Raw genomic sequence first — 26760 nt, 5'->3', positions numbered from 1 at the left:
TGGCCCCAGACACCCACAATTGATATCGTCCCATCGGGCCTCGTCGCCGCGCAGAGTTGGGTACTGAGCAGCTGCCCGCCCCACCGCTGCCCCTAGAGGCCGGGAGCGAGAGAGGAGGAGGAGGAAGAGATGGCGATGGCGACGGCGAGGACGGCGGTGTGCGTGCTGGTGGTCTGGGCGCTGGTGGCCGCCGGCCTGGGCTCCGTCTCCGCGCGCGCGCCGCTGGGCCGCAAGCCGCAGCGCGAGTTCGACTACTTCGCGCTCTCCCTGCAGTGGCCCGGCACCATCTGCGCCTCCACCCGCCACTGCTGCACCACCAACGGGTGCTGCCGGTACGTGCCCCGCGCCGCCGCGCTACCAGCGGTTCCCCTCACCCCACATCCGCAATCGAAGGACCCCCCCCCCCCCCCCCCTCCCGGGTAGATTAGTTTTTGCTATTTCGTTTCGGATGATGCGAGACCTCACACGATCCTTTTTCTTCCTCCTGCAGCTCGGAGCCGCTCCAGTGGTTCACGATCCGTAAGTGTTCGCTCCATCCGTTCGATTTGGTTGCATCTCAGGTGAATTCCTCATCGGTTTGCTCTGAATTTTGCAACTGTTGCTGGATCAGATGGTCTGTGGCCGGACTATGACGATGGGACATGGCCGTCGTGCTGCCGCCGCACCCAGTTCGAGATGAACAAGGTGCGTGCTTGATTGGTTGCAGAGCGTACCAGCTTTCCGTTTAATCCTTTTGTTGCGTTTGGGTCCTGTGGGGAAGCTCTCACTGACCGTGCTGATTGATGGTCTGCTCCCATCATCTCGTGCAGATACTGCCACTGAAGGATATCCTTGACAAGTACTGGCCGTCCTTGTACTGCTCCTCCTCTTCCACTTGCTTCAGTGGCAAGGGACCCTTCTGGGCTCACGAGGTGTGCATCATCCGTATTCAGAACTGACTCGTCTGTTGTGCTACTGAACTCCGAAAATATGCCTTAGCTCAACCTTTGTGCTGTTTCCTTTGCATGTTGTCTGGCGCAATGGCATTTTCTGCTCGATTCATCTGTTACTTATCTTCAGTGGGGTAATGTTCTTTTCGAGGCCTTGTGATACAAACTTTTGTTTTGCAGAGTAGTGTCTCACATTATTCTTTGATTTCTCAGATGTTTGTGAGAATTGCTTAACTAGATAACCCTAACATGATGTTTATTTTTTTTCAGAGAAGCATGGAACATGCTCTGCCCCTGTGGTTCAGGATGAATTACAATATTTCACCATTGCCCTTGACCTCTACTTCAAATATAATGTTACGGTTAGTACCCAGGTCTCATGCAGATTAGTCGCACCACAACATTGGCTTTGTGTTCCCAGCATGGCTTTGGCAAAGTAACTTTTATTGCAAATGTTGCAAAGGACTTTGGCCGATCTTTATTATAAATTTGGATCACGGTTGCAGGAAATGCTGTCAAGTGGAGGTATACAGATTTCAAATGGTAAGGAATATGCACTGAGCGATGTCATTGATACCATCAAACATGCTTTTGGGGGGTCACCACAAATTGTTTGCAAGAAGGGCTCAGTTGAAGAGCTCAGGTTATGCTTCGACAAAGAATTGAAGGTGAGTTCCCATTTCCCCGTTAATATCTCCCTAGATTTTGTTGCTACGAAATATTATGGTCATAAGTATAACCATTGACTGTAGTGTCGATAGATTACCATCAACACATTTTTCTAAACATTGTTCCTACTGGAACGAAAGTCCCATTTGCTAAAATTTGAAGTGTTTCTCGAGGTTGTTACAGCTTTTGCATATAACCCCAACGGCTGCTCTGAATCCTGTGGTAACAGAACTTGTTAACAATAGAACTACCATCTAAAATATGATTCCCTTGGTAAGTTGGCTCAAAAAAATTCAGAGGACATGATCATCTGCATCATATCAATGTTTTGTGCCATGTTTTGTTACATTTTACTATGTTGGAACTCTCAACAGTGTTGAATATGATCCCCTTGGTAAGTTGGCTAAAAAAAAACAGAGGACATGATCATCTGCATCATATCATTGTTTTGTGCCATGTTTTGTTACGTTATTACGTCAGAACTCTCAACAGTTTTGTCCCCACCCACCCAGCCCAATTTGGATACATATATTAATTTCCAAATTTCAAATGGCGCATATTATGCTCATCTCAATTTATGTTTCCAGCCTCGTGATTGCCTTACTACTTCTTTGACGAATGGAAGTGTGTCAAAAACAAAGCATTGCCCACAGTACATCACACTGCCAAAATATGATCCCCTTGGTAAGTTGGCTCAAAAAAGAAAAATTCTAAAGCTTGCTTTAGTTGCAGCTCAAACTCTGTTGGTGTATATGCTAATCCTGCTGTCTTGGCGTGATTGTAGTGCTTGCCAATTCAACTGGAGAGATCATGAAACAGTTCGATGACTTTGAGGTGTCTGCAGCAATTTATACAGCCTAACATGTAGTTGTTGCAGCAGAGCAATCCATGGCTGTGACGAAACAAATGTCTTCAGGGCCACGAACTGCATTTATGATAGCAGGTGGTTGCCTGAGCATTCCAGGGAAATTGATGTCTGTGAATCAATTATTTGTACACTAGGAAGAGAACCGTACTCTTTTAGATCCATGCGAATTGAAATTTACAGGTTTTACGAAACCTTGAAGGTCGGATCAATGTATATACACATTCCATAGCTGGATGGTGTCCTTGTTGCCATTATTCTAAAGGTTTCTGGTGCAAGTTTTAAAATAATCGTGTTGGTTTCAGCTCTATGTTATAGGAATTGCCAATTTGTAAACTCAAAATCGTACCGTGAGCTAGGATTTTTCAAGTGACGAGAGAAGAAGAAACTCAGAACTATATTATCGTATTTATGTCCTCTCGCTGTAAGAATATACTCTCACCATTTCAAATTATTAGTCATTTTGATTTGGGACGGAGTTTAACGCCTGCACGCCTGCCATGTCTATGATAATACAGGGATACCAGAGGAAAAAAAATACCAAAATTCCCAGGAATGCGGGCGATGCAGTTCATGGCTGAAGAACCTAATACAGTTCATGGCTGTAAGCATGTAATAATCATGGTTCGTGGCTTCGTCGTCTAGGCGTCGCCTCGTCCTGTTACGATGTGGCGGCCGCCATAGACGAGCGCACACGGGAAATAGATCGGAGCGGGAAGAAAACAGAGGAGGCGGGCGGGAAATCGATTGAGGGGCGGGAAATCGATGGTCAAGTAGAGAAATCGACCGCCCGTTCATCGATTTGGCCATTTGGGGAGAGAGAACGAGAGAAGAAAGGGGAACGAGCGCACCTGGAGCTCGCGGCGGCGGCGACTCCTCCGCGCGTCCGCCGTCCACGGCGCGACTCCTCTGCGCCTTCCGCGTCGCGAGCGCGACCCCGCCCGCCGGCCCTCAGGCTGTGCCGGCCGCCGGCTCCTCCCTCTTCGTCACTAGCCCGCAGGCTCCTCCCTCCTCGTGCCTCTGCATCTGCTGTCTTGCTCATGCATTCATGTTGCTGTCTTGTTGAATTCAGAAGCCCTTTCACTTGTTGATTTTGCTGATTGGTCATTTTTTTGTGTAGCTTGTGTAGCTTGCTGTATGGGAGAAGAGAAGGGGTGGCAAGAGCAATTGGCAATGGGAGAATGGGTGGTACAGCAGTCCAAAAAAGGTATGTATATGCTACAAAGTTTTGTTGTCATGCCATGTTCATAGTATGTCTATGACGTCGCCTAGGCGTTGTGAGGGTGGTAGGTCGCCACAAGTCGCCTTAGCGCCTTATGAACCATGGTAATAATCCCAGTAGGTGGTCAAATTCACAGCAAAAATCTTGCACATTTCATTGTATAAAAGGTGTAGTTGCAATTTTATTGGAAGTCACTAGCACTGCACAGTATAATACAGACTTTGTTTCAATATATGTAACGTCAGTAACCACCTCCAAAATCCAAATGAATGACTGGACCATTCATTGTCTATGCAACCAAAAATCTTTGGTGTCGACCTACATCAAGCTTCTAAAGCTAGTTGATACTGGATCTCACGCAGCATTCAGCAATCCCTGGATGCAAGAATCTGCAAAAACATTGACAAATGTGATCATATTTTAAACCGAAATCAGTATAGCAAATGCAATATATATATATATATATATATATATATATATATATATATATATATATATATCAACAAATGCGACCACACTTTAAAACGAAATAAATATAGCAAATGCAAAAATATCAACAAATGTGACCACACTTTAAAACGAAATAAATATAGCAAATGCATTGTTTATAGTTGTAGTTGTAGCGTGACAGTGAAAAAGATGACTGAAAGGCACTGCAGTATCACAACCACCACGAGCCTACAGATTCTACAGCATGCACAAACAATAGAACTCCAACCCTCTGCCATAGGAGATGAAGTACAGAAAGATAACACTTACCCTCATAATTCATCACCAAATATTGCAGATTTGATATAGAGATATGCCTGCATATACAGGCTCCATGCTCCAAGATGTTGTCGCCTGAAAGGTAGCAGGATCGCCACACTACACATGCTGTGATGAGAATCATCTAAAGCAAGCCCACTTTACCCATATCTTCAAATAACATGTAGAAAGGTGATCCGGTATGTCCGCCTGCAGGAATACGATGGCAACCATAAATGTATAGAATAAAAGTTAAGAAGATTAATTGATTCAATGACTGCAGTATTCAGAAACAAAGAATGTAACATACAATGTCCCAAGAAGCTGAGAAACCATCAGTTGAAAGGTGCCAGCTTCCTCGTGATTCAACATAGTTCTTTCCATTGGAAGATCCAAGTTCAAGCAGGTCATCAAGCTTGTCATCATCAGAATCATATCTATGCCGTTTTGTGCTCCTATTCCTCTTTCTCCTTTTCTGACTACTTCCAGCAAGAGCCACATAATCAGTATCCGGTAAATGTTTAATTGAGCACCCATCATTTTGAACTAATGTGTAATCCTCGGCCTTGCGAAACTCTATTTTGTTATGAGAGAACAAAGATTCACAGGAATATCCTGATCTGCATTCTTTAGACAAAACACAGAAGATGACCCAGGACTGAATGCCTATCCACTTAAGTGCATCAGGAAATTCTCTCTCCACCAGTTCCTTCATGAGAGCAAAATGATCAGAAACAGTCAAATGATTTATGCCCTTCAGGATCTCTCCCACTTGTTCTTGTTCTTCCTGTTGTTCTTCGTCATTCATGAGCCGCCAAAGCTGTCTACCCTTGGCAATGACACAGTTCAATAAGACAAGATCATCAAGAGATAGGTGATCACAATGTCTTGACAAAAGAACCTCAAGCCAACAGCATGGAAATGCCAATTCCTTGCATTGCGAAGTAGGACTGATGAGCTTGCCTAACGATTTTAAGAAATCAAGAAGCCTTTGCTCATCCAAATGAATAAGAAGATGTTGGGAAAGAGAGGAAAACTGCTCATCTATCAAAAAATCTTCAACCACACACCATGCATCTTTGGAATTGTCCTCGTACATCAAGTACAAAAATTGATCTACAAAATATCCTGCATCAATTTGCAGTATTTCACCATCTTTAATAGAATCAGCAAGCTCATCCGAAGACCAGAAGTCAGGGACATACTCCAGGAAATTTTCCACTGTTTTGAGAACATCAAGATCACGAAAATAGTGAGGCTTAGTAGCAACAACAGCAGGAGACTGCCCGTGCTTTCCTTTCCACTCAAGTTCTTCCCAGCACATGTCACGATTTACGAATGCAAACTGAGAAAGTGCTTTTGCACCCTTCTTATGTGTGGATTCACCAGTAACAGCAAAATGACCAAACCACTGTATTATCCGCTTTGGGTTTCCTGCAGATACTAAAAGAGGTTATGTATTGTATGCAATGAAAGCTGTTAGATGTATATGTTCGGTCCTAGAGCCCTCATGATGAATACAAGTGCTATTCATAACAAAAGCAGTTCCAACTAGAATCTGGACCAATTCTTGCTACATGGCAACAGTTCAGCAGGGCAAAAAAATATCACAAATATTTGCTTTTACTTGACAAAGGGACCACTTAAGTGGCCAGGACAAAGGGGCACACAGCCTCCCTTTGAGTGAAGCTTGTTCAGGATACCCTATTGATTTTGCTGGGACTTGATATAATAGTCATATCTGAGTAATTGGAAGAAGTTTGATGATAAGGCAAAGTGGTTCACCACATTCCCAGATGTACCTAAAGAAAACTAAAAATAGGTGGGCTGAAACATCATTTGAATTTCCGTTAGATACATGGAAGTGTGTTACTAACTTCTAGAACACTATGCTATCCCATTTACATGAGAGAGACACTGAAGTATGGTAAAAGGTAGTATGTGATTTATAACATGACAAGGCGCTGTCATATTCCTTAGAACCAGCACAAATTGTGCTACAATGTGAGAACAAGCTGAGCAAATAGTTTAGCCGCTTTTATGCAACTAATGAGTTGGGGAGATATTCTGTACACAGTTTTATCAAATTTGTGCAACTGGTGGACTGCAGCATTCAAAAGAAAGAAAAAACATATCAATGTGAAATTACCTCGGAAGAATTCCTCCAGTATATGGCCTTTTTTTGCTAGAATAGACCCAGCCATTTTGGGCTTCTTATCAAAAATCATACGCAGCAAGCGGGCAGCAACATCTCTCCTGGAATTCTTCATTTCTAAGAGATCGAGAAATAGGTTCCGCTGGTCCTGGCGACTGAGGGAATGGACCGACGAGACAGTGCTGCACAGCCACAACCGAGTTTCATACCTGCCTGCTGACTTGATAATTGAATTGATTATGGATTCAACATTGTTAAGAAGAGATTTCCTCGCCTCCACGGCATCTGTATTAACACTGCCACCTTCTGTTGGCACATGCAAAAAGAGTCGAACCATCTCCAAAGTGGAGTTTGCCACCTGGAATCTGAAGTAACAATAAGCAAAGTATTATGCTACGCAATGAACTACGATGCAGAACTGGCAAAATCGTAGAGTCAGTGTTCGTGTGGCGCTTCAGCCACGAAGGCGCTTCACTACCTTACGGGGTGAGGGATTTGTGTTTGATTGACAGCAGCTACAAGAAAATACCCGTTCCTATTGGGGGGGGGGGGGGGGGGGGGGGGCATCTGCACAAGAAAAGGTTAGGGTTTACCTTCTCTGCAAAAGGAATCAATCCAGAATTCTGCTCCACGCCTATCAAACACCGGTAACGAGAGGGATTAGGATACGAAGACGGACGGATGCCGGCGGCGAGTCCGACGGCGGCCACGCGGCCGGAGGGCGGGCGGAGAAGATGGTGCTGGTTGAGTCAGTGACCGATGGTCGATGGATGCTTCGAGTTTTTTTCTATGGAAACTATGGGTGCTTCGAGTTGAGAGGACCATGGCCTGGCAGTGGTAGGCTAATTTTGGCAGCTAATATTTAAATTTAAATTGGTAAGGTAGTAGGGTGTTCAGGTTCATAAATTAAGAATAAAATTAATAATATAGGTAAGAATATTGTAGCCCACCTTTTAGACCACTTGTGGAGTAGTTAAGTCGTCGCCATTAATATATGACTTACTTGTTCGCTCATAAAATAATTTAGTTCTTGTGCTTTTGCAGAGAAGATAACTTCTCTCCTCTTCTCTCCCTTTCCCTAAGCATTTAGTCAGTTTATAGCCTCAATACTTGCTTTAATGCTCACCAATATCTAAGAGTATGTGCAGACTCATCTTTTTTACTGAGCCACGTAAATTAGGGGCTAATGATTTGAGAGAGTTGATTCACTTTAGCCCAAAACTAACTAGTCATTCGCTAAATTCGCTTGGATGTTGTTGGTGCTTGATGCTGATTTGTTATGAGAGAATAGTACGGCTGACTGGCTGTTAATTGGTGGCTGGTGCTGATTTAGTATAAGAGAACAGTACTGCTGGCTGGTTGGCTGACAAGCCAAGCGAACACAGCAAATTATACCTATGCATTGCTACGGGCAAAGTTGGTATAAGTATTTGTATGTATAGTTACCCATATATTAATTTATAAGAATCTACATAATCGAGTTGTGAATGGAGAGCTGATCCGACTCACATATGAGTTAGATTAAAACTCATGTAACAATGACATATGACGACCAAATAAAAAATTTAAGTAAAAACTTTACTCGCTTTAGTTCACTTTAGTCCAAAGTTAGACCACATATTTGGATCCACGAGAACTAATTTAAAACTAAAAATAAAATTAAAAATTATCTCATGTATATCCAAACAAAACAGTCCTCGATTTGTGCCGCGTGGCCTCCGAGGGGATCGACACCCTGGGACCACGACGCTCGGCTCTCAACGAGTACGGCTCGGGGCTGGTCTTCAGGCGGACGGCTCGGTCCCTTCTTTCCCATCGAGAACTTCACGGCTCGGTTTCTTTTTTCCCCATCGAGAGCTGCCGCCGCATGCCAGCATCTCTTCTCGCCTCTAGCATCCATCCGTGAATCCTCTCGTCCGTCCGCGTTCCTTTCGATTGCCCTCGTCGTCCGCTGCCGTCGCATCCGTCGCCGTCTGTTATCGTCGCCGTCGGCCGCTGCAGTAGGCGCCCGGTAGGGCTCATCTCGTCCGTCTCCGCCGTCCAACACCGCCATCACCTCCGGGCGTCAGAAGTACAAATTTATTTTAGTAGAACGGTCAAAATTTGTAAGTTTTTCAAGACAAATTTTAAACTCTATAGTTATAATTATTTTGGGACGGAAGAAATATTTTTTTTTCTTATATTTCTTAAAATCTAAAGCAAAGATTGATTTCTTGATACGTGTTAAATTTGATTCTTATTTTTCCTTCACGCCCAAACCATTATATCTTTCTCCCACGTCGTGTTTCCTTTTTTTTCAACATGTTACACTCTCCTCTCATATAACATAGATTTTTTATTTAGCCTGCAGTCCGCTCGAAAGCCTATCTTTTAGGCTGACCTAAGCCGACCCGATCTAGCTTATGCTAGGTAGTGCCGGGCATCGACCACCACCCAGCACGTCGGGCGGCCCGGCCCGGCACGCGGGGAGCAGGCTGGCCTAGCAATGGCCTACTGCCCCAACGGTCGACGAGGCCCTGGAGCTGCCTCCACCCCGCATATATGTGCCCCGACGTGGAACCCTAAACCTAATCCCCTCATCCCCTGATTCGACCACACTTGATGCTGTAACACCCTGGGTGTCTGCACAGTAGTTATGTATATTTTTTTATGCATCATGTGTTTGAATTGCTTGAAAAAGGATTTTTTTTGTGATTATAAAAGGTTATATGTGTAATTATGATTTTATGCAAAGTCCTTTCTGCAGTTATATTTGAATAGGTTGTGCAGTTATAGCTTTTGTGAAGGGTGTTTTTGCAAAATTCAGTGCATTTATTGCATGGTAGCAAATTTTGCTTTTAAGTCTAAATTTGAAGTGAAATTGCTTTGAAAAAGACAAAATTCCTAGAATTCAAAATCCCTTCAATGTTTTTAATTTTAGCTCTTGAATCTTTGGTCAAATAAATTTTTGCACAACATCAAAATTGTAGATCTTGAAAAATTGAACAACTTTCATATTGGGCACTTTTTCATTTGAGCCCTATTTTAAAAGTTATCGCTGGTTTACAGTTTAGTCCCTGGAATTTTCAGAAATTGCAAACTAGCCCTTATCCCCTTCCTCCAGCTCCTTCCTCTGTTTTTCCACCGCCGACCGACAGCGCCGCCCGCCGGCGCCGTGAGAGCCTTCTCGGCCACCCCTTTGCTTCGCGCTGGCGCCCACGCGTCGCGCTGCTCCTCCTCCCACGCCTGTTGCCTCGCGCTGGAGCCCCCCGGCCGTGCCACGCGCGCCGCTGAGCCCAGAAGCGTCCGCGCCGCCGCCACCTCGCCGTCGCGGTGGCAAGCCCGCTGCAGAGGCCGCCGCCCTCTTCTAGAGAGCGCCCGGGCACTACAAAAGCCCCAGCAAGCTAATCCGTTCGCCCTTTCGCTTGCTCCTCGCTTCCAGACCCCAGAACACGCCGTCGCTCCACCGTGAACGCCGGCGAGCTCAAGCCACCGTCGAACCCGCTCCTCCGCACTTCTCCGCCCTCAATTAACCCCGTAAATCGCTCCGCCTCATCCCCGCGCAGCTCCTCGACCACCTCCCCTCGCCCAACCCCCACCGGAGAACCCTAGCCGCCGTCGAACTCCGCCGCTGACCCGCCCTGCTCCGTCGAGCCGCCGCCTCCGAGCCCCTCCCCGCACCCCAAGACCACCCTGTGGTGCGCCTTGAAACCGTGAAGCTCCCACACCCCTCTACCCTCGCCGCCGGTGAGCCCCTCGCCGGGAAACGGCCGGTCAAACCCCGCCTCCCCCTCTGACCCGGCCCAGGGACCTCGGGTTTAGAATTCCGGAAACTCCAGGGTGTTATTTGAATAGGCCTAGACTCATGTGAATAGTGCTCTAAGGACTTCTTTGTAATTTCTGGCTGAGATCTTTGAAATTCCATAGAAAATCGAAGGAAATTCAGAAAAATGTAAACTTGGATGTTTTGGAATCCTTGTGTAAAGCTCTTTGCATTAGAACCATAATATGGTAGGTGTTTGTTGCAAGTTTTTGCTGGGTAAATGGTTTTGTGTCACTAGGTAAATAAAGACTAGTTATTTAATCTTTTTCTTATATGATGATTGAAAGCTTGTCTTGCTCTGAAATTTTTATGGTAGTTTACTCATGTGACACTAGTTTTTCTATAAAAATTTCGTGCTCAGTGCTAATGTGTAGCTTTTTATTTAATTTAATCCTTGTTTAGTAGACTTTATTTATGTTAAATAGTTTCTGTTCATGAAAAATCATTAAAATATTCCTGAGTGTTCATATGGAGTATATTAGATTGTCCAGGAAGTTTGAGCATCAGTTCATGACTAGAACAGGAGCTAAAAATGAATCTTGCTAATCTGTTGTTCTATTTTGTTTATTTTCTCATAATTATTTATGTGTAAATAAAATTATGAAAAATTCACAGTAGCTAAATCATCCCTGTGTAGACCTCGTGTTAAATTTTGAGATTCTTCTTTGCTCCAGTTTGACCTGTATATTTCAAAATTGTTCTAGGTGTTGTCTGATTGAATAATTTGTGGTGAATAAATGGCTACATGTTTTGGCATGATTTTTGCAGGGTAGCTTAGTCTGTTCATGTTATGTTTAGGGTAATTTTTTTCTAAATTTATTACTATTCTTTCTCTGAGTTATTTATTTATTAGTAAACCTTAATTTAATTGCCATTGGAAACAACCACCACTCACTTTATGAAGTTAGTGTAGCTTTCTTGTGCTGTTGATCATGATGCCTTGTGTAGTTAGAATTGTTATTTAACTACTCTATAAATGATTGCCCATGTGTGTTGATAATTCTGTTCTTGCATTACATATAGATACGACTGCCTTATCGGACGGGACGTACGAGCTGATCCCGGAGTCTGACGGAGGTGATCCAGAAGTCCAGGTGAACGCCGCTGAACTAACTGAAGCCCCGAACCAAAGTTTGGAAGAGCCTAGAGCTGAAATAGTTAGTGACTACCGAGAAGGCAAGCCCCGGACATAACCTATATTTCAAATTATTATCACTTACTGTTATTTACTTGTGCATTTACAGTTCTTAGGATTTGAATTGAAACCCTAGATGCATGATCCTAGGAACCTATGTACTGAATACTAGACCTGAGTTCGACTACTTGCTAAGCTTATAGGACCGGTAAAAGTCGAGTGATTGCCTGTCACTCGCGAGCTTTATAGGAATTGCTTGTTTACTTTCTGTTATCAATGTAAGGACGACAGACGGGGTTGTGTTCGATATCATGACCTTATGTGAGACCCCATCTGTGTTGATGAACTTGTTAAGGTCGCGGTGTGTGGTAGCGGTGGTTAAGTTTTTGAAAGTACTAGCCACATGCCGTAAATATGGTACCCGGCAAGCCTAGTAGCCGATTGGACCGGGGAGTGGATATACCTTTCACTCTCTCTTAGGGATAAGTTTTATTTTTATGTTGCGCAACACTACGACTTCGAGGGACAAGGTTCGGCCTTGGAGCCCTGTAGTCGGGGAGAGTGACCCTATCCACAAGCCGGAAAGAAAGGTCAACGGTTGTTTGGAGACGACCCGACGGTGTTCCAAACGTGTGTGTTAGGTTTGCCTTGCAAGGTTGAATTTTGATTCAGAATCGTCCGCCTCTCATGATGACATGAGACTGCTTGATCCCTTTGCCACACAGAGTAATAAGAGCAACAATATGATTTATCAATCTTGATGTTTGCTTAGTTTTCTACCATGATTGGTTAGTAGTTGCTTACATAGAATGGTTAATCATCTAGAATCTTGAAAGCTAAAACTTGAAAGTAAGGATCTACTCTTTATTGCTTTTCAGCAAAAGGAAAACCAGAGCCTCACAGAACCTTGCATAGTCTAGCTATAGTGGGCTACTTATACCCGTTGGCGGTTAAGTCTTGCTGAGTATTAGAATACTCAGCCTTGCTGTTGAAACCCTTTTTTAGGTATAAGTTTTGAGGATCAAATCGCTAGCTTGACATATCCTTGCTCGTTGCCTCCTGGCTGGTCCGTAGAGTGGGATACGTCTTCGACCGGCAATGACTATGACGAGTGATACCATGCTTGGGCTAGCCTGGTGTCCTTTTGCGACGTGTTGTAGCCGTCGTGTTTTATCTTCCGCTGTCTAAACTCTGAACTTATAGTTATGGCTTGTATAACTGCTTTACTTAAGTTGGTTTTTGTAATAATGGTTTGAACTGGTTTGTAATCATTACTATGTCTGTGTTGTAAAATGGTGGTTGTAATATCTCTGGACTCGCCTTCGTGCGGGGTATGCTTGTTCGATCCGAGAACCGGTGGTTGTATCGGGACGTTACCCGACAGACCAAGAATTGTTCCGTTTGAAGTGCGTTTGAGCTGGTGTTGCCTTTATGGTGATGGCCTACGCACTTGAGCCGGGATAATTCAGGTGGTTCTGCCACAACTGGTATCACTCCATCTCCGCGCTCATGAATTTGGTTTAGTTATGGATGTGAGGTGAAATTCTATTTATATCATGCTCAAGCACCTTATACCATACAAAAACACCTCTATCTTTATTTATGCTAATTATAGTTTGATTAATGGTGAGCCGCTACTAGATTATGATCATTGGATTGTTGCTGAAGAGATTATGGAGTTTCTTGAACTGCTTCATGAATCAGCTTTTACTTTATCTGGTATTTACTATCCAAATTTTCCTTTGATGCTGCATCATATTCGTGACATTGTAGTCATTTGTATGTCAAAGAGACTGATCCATTGCTTATAAACATTGTTACTTCTATGAAACTAAAGTTCCCGCACAACATACCTCTTTTGTATTCTTTTGCATTTATTTTGGATTCTACAGCCAAAATAAGAGGTTTTCATAATGTTCTCCAGCTTTTTTCTCAGACCATTGGTACTTGTTGGTACCCCAGGTCTGGGGTACCCCCTCTTGCTATGCCTAGGCAAGAGTCTCGTAGTTATCCTTAACTACGCCCTGGCGGCAGAGCAGCCGGACCCCTATAGTCCGGAGCCCTACTCTCCCGGCAAACGGTCCCGGACCCGCTCTCCGCTTGGGAAGGGTCCGGTGATGCCACGTGTCCCGGAGAAGGGAGCGCTCAGTCAGGGGGCCCGGACCTCCCACGGGGTCCCGAACCCCCATATACTATCCGAACCCCTCGGAAGGGAGGGAACAGACACCCCGCCTGGGGGTGCGGAGCCGCCGCGTGTCCGCGGGCGCAGGTACACGAGCGGCTGCCAAGCTTCCTCGGGAAGACTTGCCCACCTACCGCATTCAATGCGGGAGGTATTGAGTGCGCTCTGCCACAGCAGAACCCAAGGAGCACAGTACAGCCGCTGGCGCCCGCACACGCCACGCACGTCAGTCTGCTACACCAGTTAGACACAACAACTCGGCGACGGAGTATCATAACGCCTACACGGTAGACCCAACAGTCTACGCCGCAATCTACACTGCCTCAACGGGCGCCTCGCCGATAAGACAGGACGATGAAGCGTATCTGGCAAGAGATGCTCCACCACTGTAGAGCCATTAATATCTTTTTAGTAAGGTATACATCCTTGTTGGGCCCACCTGTCGGGGTCCAACACCTGTGTACGCGCTCTCCTTGCTCTATAAAAGAGAGACGCCCGTTAGTGAAGGACTCAGGTCCAAAGGAGGACGGGGAAGCAGAGGATAGACTCATCCATTCCTAGTGCAGTACACCACACAGTGGACGTAGGGTATTACGCTCCGGCGGCCCGAACCACTCCAAATCCGTGTGTTCTTGCGTTCTTGCCCCGAAGCTAGATCGGCCTAATAGCTTAGCACCTCCCCGAGTACTCCCCCTCTGGGATTAGGCGGGTGCGTTCCGCCACCCGGCTGTGGGTACCCTAAAAAGCCCACGACAGTACTGATTATTTCAATTACTTCAGTGAGGTGAGAACTAAATTATACAAACTGTTTTAATAAATATGAAACCAATTTTGGTGTATATAGGTTGCAAAGGCACTCTCAAGCAGCAGGATCTACTGGTAAGAAAAAAAACAGCATAGGATAAGATATTTGAGGCTCCTGTTTCTAATTCTTCAACTCCCCCTGCATCTACATCTGCTCCTACTATAGCAGTTGTTTTTGAGTTGTCTTCTTACTTGGACAGTGACATTATTACCTGTTTTGATGATTACTTTTTAACATTCTAAGTTGGTGGCATGAGCACAAACTTACATCTCATTTTGTCCATACTTTCTAAAGATATAGTCTCTACTATTTCTTCGGAGTCTTGTCCAACTAGTAGGGTGATCGAGGAGCGGCGCCGACGGTTGCTGCCTAATACGGTGGAGATGTTGACATGTGTCAAAGACGGGGAGTTGGAAAATGCAAGGACACAACATGAGGTTCAGAAGGGGGTGCAATAGAATATATACCAACATAAATTCTAGTCATATAATACATAATTTTATTTTATGTTCACCTACTGAATTCTAGAATACTTCCAATGCTCCTAAATAGATTAAAGCAGAGATAAAAGAGATGAGAGGATTGGTTTTAAATCCAGATGATTACCAAAGATGTACACATATCTGTGTGAAACCAGCTTTGCAAATCGAAGGAAAGAAATTTGTGATAGAAAGTTGGATTAATAAATATTGTGCAGAAAATGCAATTATTTATGATAAGTCTGATTTAGAAAAAACCACAGCTATGGTTGTGCCCAACAGCACGCCACCAAGATCAGTTGTAAGATGCCTATATTTTGATGAGGAGATTGATGAAGAAAAAGTCAGATGTTCTTTCCATGACTTGTTCTACTATGAGAAAGATCTATCTTCCAATATCATGAGTTTAGCTGAAAATAGTGTGGAGATGAAAGACAAAGCTGTAATACAAGTTATGTTGAGAACCGAGATGGGGACCTACACCTAAGACTCACCAAGAGTCGGTTATCTTTTTCAATTTTAGCTACTTAGTGTATAAGGTCCTCTCGACGGGCAGAGCCGCTTTCTCGCTTCCGGGTGGCAGAGCCTATCAACTATGAAAGCTAGCTTTCGAGAGGCAGAGCCTTTCTACGATGAAACTCAGACCCTTTGTGACCCCCGGGTGGGAGAGTCAGCCTATAATACACAACTTATAAAGTAAGTACTTAGAAACTAAGAGACTAACACTTACAAAACATTTATTACAACACAATAGTATTACACAAGAGTATACAATACACCATCTTTTTGTGGCTATCCTAGCACTCATCCTTCTCATCTACTATATTCTTGGATAGATGGCATGGCAAGGAGGGGGTTCTCTATTTATAGGCCAAGGCGGATCATAGGTTGGTGACATATGCCCCCCCCTCTAGAGAATTCTTAATATTTCCTAGTTTTCTAATTTATTTATTACTAATTCTAAAGTGCTCCATGAAAATATTTTCTTATTGTCTTGTAGAGAATACTCTAGAAGGTTGTTTTGCATTCTTTCAACAAGCTGTGAAGGTTGCTTTGCATTCTTCCAACAAGCTGTGTGTCCGGTCCAGTCACAAGTGCATATATTTCACCAAAAATGCAATGGAAGTGAAGCTATTGGTAAGAGATATCTACATGATCTTGAAGGAACTTCATAAATGTGGTTATTCACTAGGAGGAAAGTTTACGGCCATAAACTTTCTGTTAATTGATGGTCTCTATGGTAGAAAGGTAGTCATTGGAAAACTTGAAGAAGGATCTCTATGGTGAGAAGGTAGTCATTGCAAAGTTTACAGCCAGAAACTTTCTTACAATCTCTATGGTAAGAAGGTAGCCCTCTCCTAGAACAATTTGCAAAGTCGCCTAAATGTGGTTTGTCTGTCTTGGACCATACAAGGTGAACTCAGAAGAGTTAATTCCCTCAATGCCATCAAAATTTTAGCAAATTCCTCCAATACCATCAAAATTTAATCTATCCCTTCATTGCCACTGAGATTTTACTTCAATCCCTCTCAATGCCATTTCCGTTAGATTTGGAGCACTACACCGTGAAAATATTGTGTAGAAATGTTAACTACATCTGCCAATTTTTATTTTTCCGTTTGGACCCTCATCAATCTTATCTCCAACCCCAAGAAGGAAACTCCATCCTCTCTCAGATTTTATCCCTCTCCCCCTTGCCTAACCCTGACCGCAACCCCGACGGTGGTCAGGGCCCTCAGGGCGCTGAACAGCCTCCCCCCCTCCCGATATGCAGAGTGCAGACCCACTCCACCCCGACGAGCAGGCAGGCGTGCGCCAAGGAGCACCTGGAGGGGGCACCGAGCTGGGAGGGCTAGGGGCGCCGAGCTGCCCGACCCCGACGACCAGCCAGGGGCGCCGAGCAGGGAGGGGCGCGCGACAGAGCACCTGGGAGGGGGCGCCAGGCCGATTCCCCTCCCCCCTCGACGCGAAGAAGCCCAGGCCCGGGGGCGGCACTGAGCAGGGAGGGGTGCGCGCCAGCCTCACGCGGCCTCGAGTAGGGAGGGGCGCCGCCACCCCGGCCTTAGGGGCGTATTGAGCAGGGATGGCCCTACAAATATTTTCATCCATATTTTACGGGGGCTGTAACGTATTTCCCCCCTCATTTTACGGTCATTCTAACAGCACACTCACATAATGGTATTGAAGGGATTTGAGTAAAATTTTAGTAGCAATAAAGTGATGGCCTAAATTTAATGGCATTGAAGAGATTGGCTAAAATTTTGATGACATTAAAAGGAATTAACTCAACTCAGAATGGCATGATCTGCAAAACCCTCCCTACGAAACAACCCTTTTTATGTGGCGGCGGCTGAGGTCAGTACGTTGTACACCTTCGCCTCTGCTCGTGGTTTGATCGCAGTATAGCAGCAATTCGGGAGTCATCGACAGGTCGCAGTATCGCCTTCAAATCAGGTCGGGTCTTGTCTCTAGATAATATAAAAAATAAGACATGGTTAAAATCAGGATGGGTCTCTGGATGATAACAGAGAAAACATCGTGAAGGCCTGTAACTGAGATGATGCTTGTCGGTACCCCAGAACTGGGGTACCCTCTCTTGCTGTGACTAGGCAAGGGCCTTGTAGTTATCCTGGGCTACGTCCAAACAGCCGGACCCCTGTGGTCCGGAGTCCAGGTTCTCTCGACAACGGCCCCGGACCTGTCTCACAACTGGGAAAGGTCCGGGAAGCGCCGCGTGTCCCAGGAGAGGCGCACGCTCAACCAAACAGCCGGGGCTCCGGACCTCCCGCGAAGCCCCGGACCCCGCGGAAGTCCCGGACCCCTGATGGGGTCCCGGACCACCTGTATAGTAACCGGACCCCTCGCAAAAGGACGAAATCAACGCCCTGCCTCGGGGTGGTCCGGAGCCGACACGTGTCTACAAGTACGGACACGTGTACAAGGCCGCTTGGTCTCCATACTAAGCCTCACCCACCACAGCATTCATTATGGTAGGTGGACGTCCGCATTGATGTAGCAGAAGCCGAGGCGATTCTTTGACCAGGAGGCACTATTGATCGCGTATTACCAAGATAGTGGAGCTGCTGGCGCCGCCCACGCCGCGCCTGCCAGTCTGCCGTAACAGACGGATACGACGGCTCGGCTTCGCCCATTATGACGCCTACATAATAGCCTCAGCAGGCCACGCCGCAAGCTACGTTACTCCAACGGGCACCTAGCTGACCGGACAAGAGAAGACCCCCCCTGAGTCAGAGGGGCAGCAGAGCGTGGAAGCATATCGGAGGAAAGATTCGTAACCACTGTAGTCGTTTGAGTACTCTGCATAGTATGCTGCACAGAATATTGGGCCCACTTGTCGGGGCCCAATGCCCAATGTATCCGCACCCCTTGGTCTATAAAAGGGGGGCGCCCGCTAGAAGAAACTCAGGCTGGGTGAGAGCCAAGGCCCGGCAGAGGATAGGTTCGTACACAACCAAGAACAATACTTCTCCCAATGGACGTAGGGTATTACGCTCCGGCGGCCCGAACCACTCTAAATCGTGTGTTCTTGTGAGCTTCCTCCAAAAGCTAGATCAGCCCAATCGCCAAAGTACTTCCCAGAGTCCTCCCTCACTGGGAATAGGCGAGTGCGCTCCGCCACCCGGCTGTGGGTACCCTAGAAACCCTGCAACATTTGGCGCCGTCCGTGGGGAGTCAGGCGCAGGTTGGATCTTCGGGCTTCTGGGCCGTGTTCATCCTCTGCAACGACGAGCGAGAAGATGAAGGAAGGCAGGGCGTCACCCACGCCACGTGCCATGGCACTGGGGCACCAATGCCCACGGTGCGGCGGCGCACGGCAGCGGCGTCTGTTGTGCGTCACCACGGCAACACCTCAGAGCCGGCGCGGCAGCGCACAGCGGAGGCGCCGCTGGGCGCTGCTACCCCTACGTCGACTCAAGGTTTTCTCTCAAGCAACGGCCACGCTTCCTCTGCGGTGGCATGGCGTCGGCTCAAGGCTTTCTCTCAACATGAAGCCTGGAGCCGACGGCCATCCCGGAGGAAGTTGACCGTGTTGTCGTGTCGTCTCCGGCACCGCCCCAGGCTCTTGGTGTTGCTGCAGACAGGACCCCGCCACCAGGCGCGGGGGCCCAGGCGCGAGCACCAAGGACAAGCCGGCGAACGACCGCCCTTCTCCACGCTCCGTGCTCGTCCATACGAGCACACTTTCCCCCGCTGCGCAGGGGCGGAAAGCCTGCTCCTGCCGCAGCAGGGGCGGGCGGTCGGCGCTCGGTGGCGGACGGCGGCGGTAGGGGGCCTCTTCCATTCAAGGCCAAAGAATTTGTCTCATGCTACCTAAGCATGTGACAGCTCTTAGGCAAGGAGGGGCCCCCCGAGCTCCCGAGGTGATGCTGGATGATGCAGTTCAGGCACATCCGGGGCGCCTTCGCCTCCGACGACGATGAAAAATTCAGAAGTGGCCATGCCACTTCCAACACGCTGTATAGCATGCAGCCGTAGGTTACTCCTGAGAAAAGACTAAGAGAGTTCCTCCTTTGTAATAACGTGGCGCCTACGTGTGTGTCCAGAGCGGTCAAGGTCCGACCTTGCAAACCCGACCTCTGGCCCTATCAGACAAACAGGCAAGAAGCGGTCCGGAGCGGTGGAGGTCCGACCTCGTAATCCCAACCTCTGATGTATACCGTGACAACCACAATAATAAAGGAGATTTTCTTTCTCAGTTTTACCTAGGCTCCACCCTGATTACATTTATTCGCCTTGGTTTAACTATCCTTTCCTCTTGAACGGAGTTTTCCTTGTTGCTAACAATCCAAGTTAAGTTGCTAGCTTATGGTCAGGTGGGAACGCCCCTTCTAGCTGGAAGGCAGCCCGGACCCCTAAGGATCTGCTCTGGAAAAGTGGTACTCGTATCCTGGGGTAGTGAAGCTCCGCGTAGCTTAGCCTGGTAATGTACCCTAAATTTACGTACTTCACTACCCTGTTACAAGTGCTCTAGTATCCGAGTCTGCTATCTTTAGAGGTCCCCGACTCCCATCTAGTATAAGGCTTGGTTTCTTTGCACCTTACTATGAGGTTTGGTAACATGCTTCATCGGATCGTCAGCAACGACCCAAGTCCACTCCGGTGGCCCGCTCCGGCGGAGACCGCTCGCCACGGTCGCTCCAAGCCCACTCCGGTGGCCCGCTCCGGCGGAGACCGCTCGCCATGGTCGCTCCAAGCCCACTCCGGTGGCCCGCTCCGGCGGAGACCGCTCGCCACGGTCGCTCCAAGCCCACTCCGGTGGCCCGCTCCGGCGGAGACCGCTCGCCACGATCGCTCCAAGTCCACTCCGGTGGCCCGCTCCGGCGGAGACCGCTCGCCATGGTCGCTAAGAGCCAGGTCCGGGAAGTAGTGCTTGCTCTCTGAGCAATCCGAAGTCTGTGTAGCCGCTTAGCTTGGTTCCGTACCCTAAGCCTACACCTTCATCGCCCTGTGGAGAGCACCCTAGTACCTGAACCTGGCAACAGGCATACCGGCCTCAGGGATCCGGGATGCCCGCACTCTCCATGAGCACACCAACGCAATCAACTTGCGTAGGAACACATCATGATGGTGGCCCCACCCGCGGGTTCGTATCTCACCCGAGGTGGGCCCGGGGGCCACTGTCGGTACCCCAGAACTGGGGTACCCTCTCTTGCTGTGACTAGGCAAGGGCCTTGTAGTTATCCTGGGCTACGTCCAAACAGCCGGACCCCTGTGGTCCGGAGTCCAGGTTCTCTCGACAACGGCCCCGGACCTGTCTCACAACTGGGAAAGGTCCGGGAAGCGCCGCGTGTCCCAGGAGAGGCGCGCGCTCAACCAAACAGCCGGGGCTCCGGACCTCCCGCGAAGCCCCGGACCCCGCGGAAGTCCCGGACCCCTGATGGGGTCCCGGACCACCTGTATAGTAACCGGACCCCTCGCAAAAGGACGAAATCAACGCCCTGCCTCGGGGTGGTCCGGAGCCGATACGTGTCTACAAGTACGGACACGTGTACAAGGCCGCTTGGTCTCCATACTAAGCCTCACCCACCACAGCATTCATTATGGTAGGTGGACGTCCGCATTGATGTAGCAGAAGCCGAGGCGATTCTTTGACCAGGAGGCACTATTGATCGCGTATTACCAAGATAGTGGAGCTGCTGGTGCCGCCCACGCCGCGCCTGCCAGTCTGCCGTAACAGACGGATACGACGGCTCGGCTTCGCCCATTATGACGCCTACATAATAGCCTCAGCAGGCCACGCCGCAAGCTACGTTACTCCAACGGGCACCTAGCTGACCGGACAAGAGAAGACCCCCCTGAGTCAGAGGGGCAGCAGAGCGTGGAAGCATATCGGAGGAAAGATTCGTAACCACTGTAGTCGTTTGAGTACTCTGCACAGTATGCTGCACAGAACATTGGGCCCACTTGTCGGGGCTCAATGCCCAATGTATCCGCACCCCTTGGTCTATAAAAGGGGGGCGCCCGCTAGAAGAAACTCAGGCTGGGTGAGAGCCAAGGCCCGGCAGAGGATAGGTTCGTACACAACCAAGAACAATACTTCTCTCAGTGGACGTAGGGTATTACGCTCCGGCGGCCCGAACCACTCTAAATCGTGTGTTCTTGTGAGCTTCCTCCAAAAGCTAGATCAGCCCAATCGCCAAAGTACTTCCCAGAGTCCTCCCTCACTGGGAATAGGCGGGTGCGCTCCGCCACCCGGCTGTGGGTACCCTAGAAACCATGCAACAATGCTTTATATCGCAAGCGCCGGACAGGCCGATGCAAGAAACATTTGACGATATTATTTAGCTATAATGTCACATAACTAAGTTAAATAAGCAAACTAAAGCTAACGTGACATAATAATGAAACGTTTATTAGCTACAGAACTAAATCAAGCAGAGTAATAAATAATTCCAAACATAGGGGCACACACATCCATCACCTTAGCTGTCGAAAGCAATAAAAAAGCAAAGACGATAACAAAAGGGATTCACAAGAGCCATCTCCAATGGCAACACCTTAATACTGAGATAAGAGTTAAATATCCAGAATTCCAGCTTGAAACTATGAGAAACAGCTTTGTTCACAAAGCCAAACTTAAATGATTGTTGCACGAGGACTACATATAGGTGCCACAGCAAAATTCTGATCGCCGCATAGATAGCACTACTAGGATGTTACTACACTTGGCCTCGTTTGGTTCGTGATAGAATTTTAGCGTGCTAATGAATAGTGACATTTTGACCATTAACTATGATGTCAAACAAAGACAGTTTACAAAACCAACTCCAGAACCCCGTGCTATTGACCTTGAAGAATTTAATAAAGACTTTGACCGCGCGATTAGAGGATAGTTACTGTAGCATCATTGTAGTCAATCGTCGATTAATTACCGTCATTAGATTCGTCGCGAAAAGTTACACTCATCCCTAAAAAGATTTTACAAATAGACTTCATTTAGTACACCATGCATGCGAGATTTTCTTCTCAGAAAACGTACGCACTAAATCGTGGAATAGCCAAACAAAGCCTTGACTTCACTCACCATCCTCATCCTTATCAGTTATTATTGGCACCACCGGAGGAGGGCGTTGATCCTTTCAACGAGGCTGGCCTTCTTTTGCTCATAGGTCAGCTTCTTGAGGTTATACCGAACAGAAAAATTTATAGGTCAGCTTCTTGAGGTTATACCGAACAGAAAAAATTGTGGAACTAAGGTGACAAACACATCAAGATGTAGAATACAATCGTTAGCTAGTTATGTAGGATATACCTCTTGTGCTCCTTTGGTGGCTGCTTGGTTGACTTGGCCATATGGTAGGATCAGCACGGATGGTAGCAAAATGGTTGGAAGTTCGAACAGCCGCTGCTCACAACGTAGGACTGACCGGCGAGCCAAGCTCACCGTTGCTGCCATTACGGCGTTGAGATATGCAAAATCAACTCTGCTATTGGACCTTGGAACGTGTTTTAAAGATCTTTTTAAATTTGAATGTGCTTAAGTGCTAAAACCTTAAGTTTAGCACTCTCATTCAAACAATCATCCGTACTCGCATTTTGCTTACCAAATTTTCCGCCTGTCAAGATGATTGGAAGCATCAGCAAGAACGCCCAGTGCCCAAAACTAGACATCGACCAGTTATGTGGACAAAACGGGCTAACGTCGATTAAAACTGAAGGTACAAAATGAAAAATAAATTAACAGAAAAATAGTTAACCAACCACGGAAGCAATATTGAAGGATTTGGTTTCAAACCACAACTGGGGATTCAGAAGAACCACGTTCAATCGGAAGCATCTTAATTTTAATATCCATTAACTCCAGCTCAAAACTAGCAGAACAGCTTTGTTCACATCGACAAACTTAAACAAAAATGCCTGTTGCAGGACTACAGGTAACGATAGGTGCCATGGCACAAGTTCTGATCGCCACATAAGATAGCACTACTACGAAGGGACACTTCACTCGTCGTCCTCATCGTCATCATCATCAGCACCACCAGACGAGTTGAGGGCGTTGAGCCTTTCAACTAGGCTGGCCTTCCTCTGCTCATAGGTCAGTTTCTTGGGGTTGTACCTAAATAAACAGAGGAATCAGTTAGATCTAACAAGATATGGAATTATGTTTGCATCATATGTAGGGTGCACAGAATCTTTAGCTAGCTATGTAGTATATATACCTCTTGTGCTCCTTCGGTGGCTGCTTGGTTGACTTGGCCATGGTAGGATCAGCTCGGATGGCAGCATGGACCTTCTTGTACAGAGCTTCCATGTCATCAGCCTCAATACCCTTCTTGATGTACTCACTGAAGTGAGACTGGTACTTCTCCGGCTCCTCCTCAGCCAGAGTCTGGACCAACCATAAGAATTAGAAACATAATCCTAACAAAGCAACCTCTTGAAATGATCTAACATATTCATAACACAATCATCTTATCTTAATGGAACAAGGGAAAAGACTACAATCTGACGTGCAACATGCACAACATACCCTCATGTACTCAGCAACATGACCACCATAGATGTACTTGCGGTGGACCTCAGCATCCAGCTGCTTTTCATCCTTCTTGAAACCAGCAAACCTCTTCTCACTGTGAGGAATATCTAGACCACCATCCAAAGCTCCCTGAAGCAACAAATGCAGCTGGTGTCAATTTCGCACATAATTTGCATGTCATCATAGCTATAGCTTAATAAACAGAAATGGGAAAACCATTCTTTTAGTGTGGACTCAGATACAAGAAAGATAATCTAAAGCGGACACTTGATGTTTTGGAAAAGTGAACAAGTTGTAAACAATTATCAACTTAAGCATTGCCAGCTACAATCAAATTGCAAATAACATATCTGAAAATATACCTTCAGGGCACCAAAGACACGGTTTCCAGTGGTAGTCCTAACAAGGCCAACATCCAAAAGAGCACGGAAAGGCCTCCTCTCATCATCTGGCTCAACAGAGAAGTCTTCACCAGTGGCCTGAGAACAAAAAAAAAAGATTAAAACATTTGCAATATCAGTAAAATTTTAAAAATAAAAATTCTTATGTTTGAATTTTACCTCAACGTTGCCCTCATACTCCTTATCCAAATCACGAAGCTTGAGCACACGACGGGCCAAAAGAAGCCCAGTGCAGTAGGCTACAAAATGGGAGCGAAAAAATTGATTATACAAAATAAATGATTTAGTTTCATAATATGCACAAAACTTTTAAGAAATAAAATACCTGCAGCATAGTTGGTCAGACCAACGTCAAGACCATATCGTGGCAGCTCATGGGAGTAGGCAGCAGCAAGTACCATATCACCCGCAATACTTGCAGATACGATTTGTGCAGTGATGTCCTTGTTGGTCTAAGGTGATTGTGTTAAGAGATACAATGCCTCTAAAGCTCAAAATGCCACAACAATAAGCAGAAACCAGAAAAGCAACGCACAAAATGCTTATATTTAAAAGGATACAAATCGCACAACGAATCTGTATTTGGGCGTATTGTACTTGTTCTTGTCTTGGTTAATCAACCTGATCCTTGCCCTGTAGTCAGTCTTGCCAGCTGCAAACATACACAAATACACGGTCAAAAAATCCAGCAAATTACAGAAACCAGCCATCAGCTGAGAAGCCCAACATACCGCGCCTTCTCTTGAACTTCACTTGGAATCGCTTGGAGTACGCACTGGTCTTTTGGGTCTTGACAAAACCACCCTACAGAAATCACGCAAAATGCAGGTAAATTACAATTCAACTTTGAGAAACTAGCAATCTACATAGAACGGATTTCCCATGCTGCTTTCATGTTTCAACATTATACAAGCCAATAAACATGCAAGCCAAGCAGCAAATGCATCATTAGCAGTAATAGCACAACTGATGACAAAGTCAATGTACCGAATAGCCACTAAACAAGTGAACCCACTAAACAACTGATGACAAAGTCAATGTACCGAATAGCCACTAAACCAGTGAACCCACTTAAGAAAATTCTAGGATCAGACACAAATACATCTACCAACAAAAATCCAACATAAAGTTGGATATAGCAGGCATATCACAGATATGCGCTCGATGAGGAGATCTAGCTACCTAATACTAAACAGTGCAACTTCCGAGCGCTGAACAAGCTTTCAGACTCGAATAACTTTCATGAGCAGAAAGCAAACAAAATGGCACAACAGATCCCCATCACATGGATACGAAAACACAAATACATCAGCCAATACATTTACCGCGTAGGAACCTATATAACTAAATCGTCCTAACTTAATCCAAGCGACTACCAACCCATTAACCAAATAAACCTATGAACATCCAGTCCATTCCCGTTTTCCGGTGAAATAGAAGTGCGTATGAGAGGAAAATACTACAAATCATGCCACATCAAGTTCAACATCTTCGACTTCTGCCTAAACCACGATCTCAGTTGAACAAAAACAATAGCATGAGCTCAACGGCCGCCACAACGAATCCCTTGCCGCCGCGCTCGCCTACCTCGGCTGCGAAACAATTCTCATGCCGGCCCCTCGTCGGCGAACAAATCCACCCAACCAAACGCTAGCGACATACGCACAGAAGCAGAGATCGAGAGGAAAAGCACAAGCGGAGCGGAAGGGTTCGGGATCTTACCATCTTGGTACCCTGCGGTGGCTGTCGAAGCGGCGGCAGCGGCTGCTTCTCCTGGCAGCCGAGAGGGTGGGAGCGGATGGAGAAGGGTAGGGTTTATAATGGCGGCTCCTCGGGCCCTTTTAACTCCGGGAGAAACCCTAGCGATCCGGTGGACGGATGGATCCTTGGCCTTCATGCAGCGGACGGTCACGATCGGTTGGAGGGTGTTCCGGGGATATATGGGCCTTGCGTCAGTTGACAGACCCTGGATTCCTCCGTGGACACGATTTTGGATGGGGCGGATGGACTGGGCTGTTTCGTTTCTCCGGCCTCAAATAAACACTGTCTAGCCCAAATACGAGCTGCGTACTAACTGTACCTTTTTGCAAAAGAAAATTGTTGGACGTACAGGTTTTTTTATAATAATGAATGGAATACACACTTTATTGCATGTTGTGACCAAACGCCACGCAATTTTATGAAATTTTTTTTAAAACGGTCATCTATGAATGGTGAACTTCTGGACCATGCTGGATCAGCTTGGCTACCCATTTATGTGTTCTCGATGCGTTCTGGCAAGTCGGTCGCCCTCAATTGTTCTAAATTTGCAGATGAAATTTCGATCTGATGCATGTATAGGCGTTGTTCACCTTGACGGGTTGAAAACAGA

The 26760-nt window shown here is 46.6% G+C and overlaps 4 protein-coding genes and 1 long non-coding RNA gene across 9 annotated transcripts in view; 2 read left to right on the top strand and 3 right to left on the bottom strand.

The window, feature by feature from the left end:
* LOC120674168 (50S ribosomal protein L13-like) overlaps nucleotides 1-26236 on the bottom strand; it is a 36384-nt gene extending 10148 nt beyond the window's left edge. For 2 of the 3 annotated variants that reach the window (XM_039955305.1, XM_039955307.1), the window contains exon 1: nucleotides 26112-26236. The gene's annotated coding sequence lies outside the window, so the exon portion shown is untranslated. The remainder of the gene's footprint in view (nucleotides 1-26111) is intronic. The other variant, XM_039955306.1, reaches the window with a different exon arrangement.
* Nucleotides 46-2861, top strand: LOC120674167 (ribonuclease 2-like). Its single transcript, XM_039955304.1, has 9 exons — nucleotides 46-332; nucleotides 491-519; nucleotides 611-684; nucleotides 810-911; nucleotides 1060-1063; nucleotides 1200-1291; nucleotides 1436-1597; nucleotides 2186-2282; nucleotides 2383-2861. Exons 1-9 carry the CDS (start codon nucleotides 130-132, stop codon nucleotides 2457-2459), a joined length of 840 nt encoding a protein of 279 aa, XP_039811238.1. The 5' UTR covers nucleotides 46-129; the 3' UTR covers nucleotides 2460-2861.
* LOC120674164 lies at nucleotides 3815-7456 on the bottom strand. Of its 3 annotated transcripts, none has more exons than XM_039955298.1 (5): nucleotides 7181-7456; nucleotides 6582-6952; nucleotides 4743-5875; nucleotides 4445-4642; nucleotides 3815-4074 (listed from the first exon to the last, which is right to left on the bottom strand). In XM_039955298.1, the coding sequence occupies exons 2-4, from the start codon at nucleotides 6922-6924 to the stop codon at nucleotides 4574-4576; spliced, it is 1545 nt and encodes a 514-aa protein (XP_039811232.1). In that variant the 5' UTR covers nucleotides 6925-6952; nucleotides 7181-7456; the 3' UTR covers nucleotides 3815-4074; nucleotides 4445-4573. The 3 variants fall into 3 exon arrangements, with proteins under 3 accessions (XP_039811232.1, XP_039811234.1, XP_039811233.1); XM_039955300.1 differs by having other exon boundaries at nucleotides 4743-5866; nucleotides 7181-7450; XM_039955299.1 differs by lacking the exon at nucleotides 7181-7456 and adding an exon at nucleotides 7066-7145.
* LOC120674169 lies at nucleotides 14224-16314 on the top strand. The gene is made up of 2 exons (XR_005675001.1): nucleotides 14224-15877; nucleotides 15991-16314. It is a non-coding gene; the product is annotated as an uncharacterized LOC120674169 (long non-coding RNA).
* On the bottom strand, nucleotides 23218-26247 carry LOC120674165 (60S ribosomal protein L5-1-like). Its single transcript, XM_039955301.1, has 9 exons — nucleotides 26112-26247; nucleotides 25121-25193; nucleotides 24950-25041; nucleotides 24715-24841; nucleotides 24549-24628; nucleotides 24351-24467; nucleotides 23983-24117; nucleotides 23672-23841; nucleotides 23218-23568 (listed from the first exon to the last, which is right to left on the bottom strand). Exons 1-9 carry the CDS (start codon nucleotides 26112-26114, stop codon nucleotides 23454-23456), a joined length of 912 nt encoding a protein of 303 aa, XP_039811235.1. The 5' UTR covers nucleotides 26115-26247; the 3' UTR covers nucleotides 23218-23453.
* Nucleotides 26248-26760: the final 513 nt, after the last annotated feature.

Source organism: Panicum virgatum, chromosome 5N (genome assembly GCF_016808335.1).
Source record: "Panicum virgatum strain AP13 chromosome 5N, P.virgatum_v5, whole genome shotgun sequence".
Classification (NCBI taxonomy): Eukaryota; Viridiplantae; Streptophyta; class Magnoliopsida; order Poales; family Poaceae; genus Panicum; species Panicum virgatum.
Note: the sequence above shows the minus strand (reverse complement) of the source record. Positions and strands in the feature narration are given on the sequence as shown.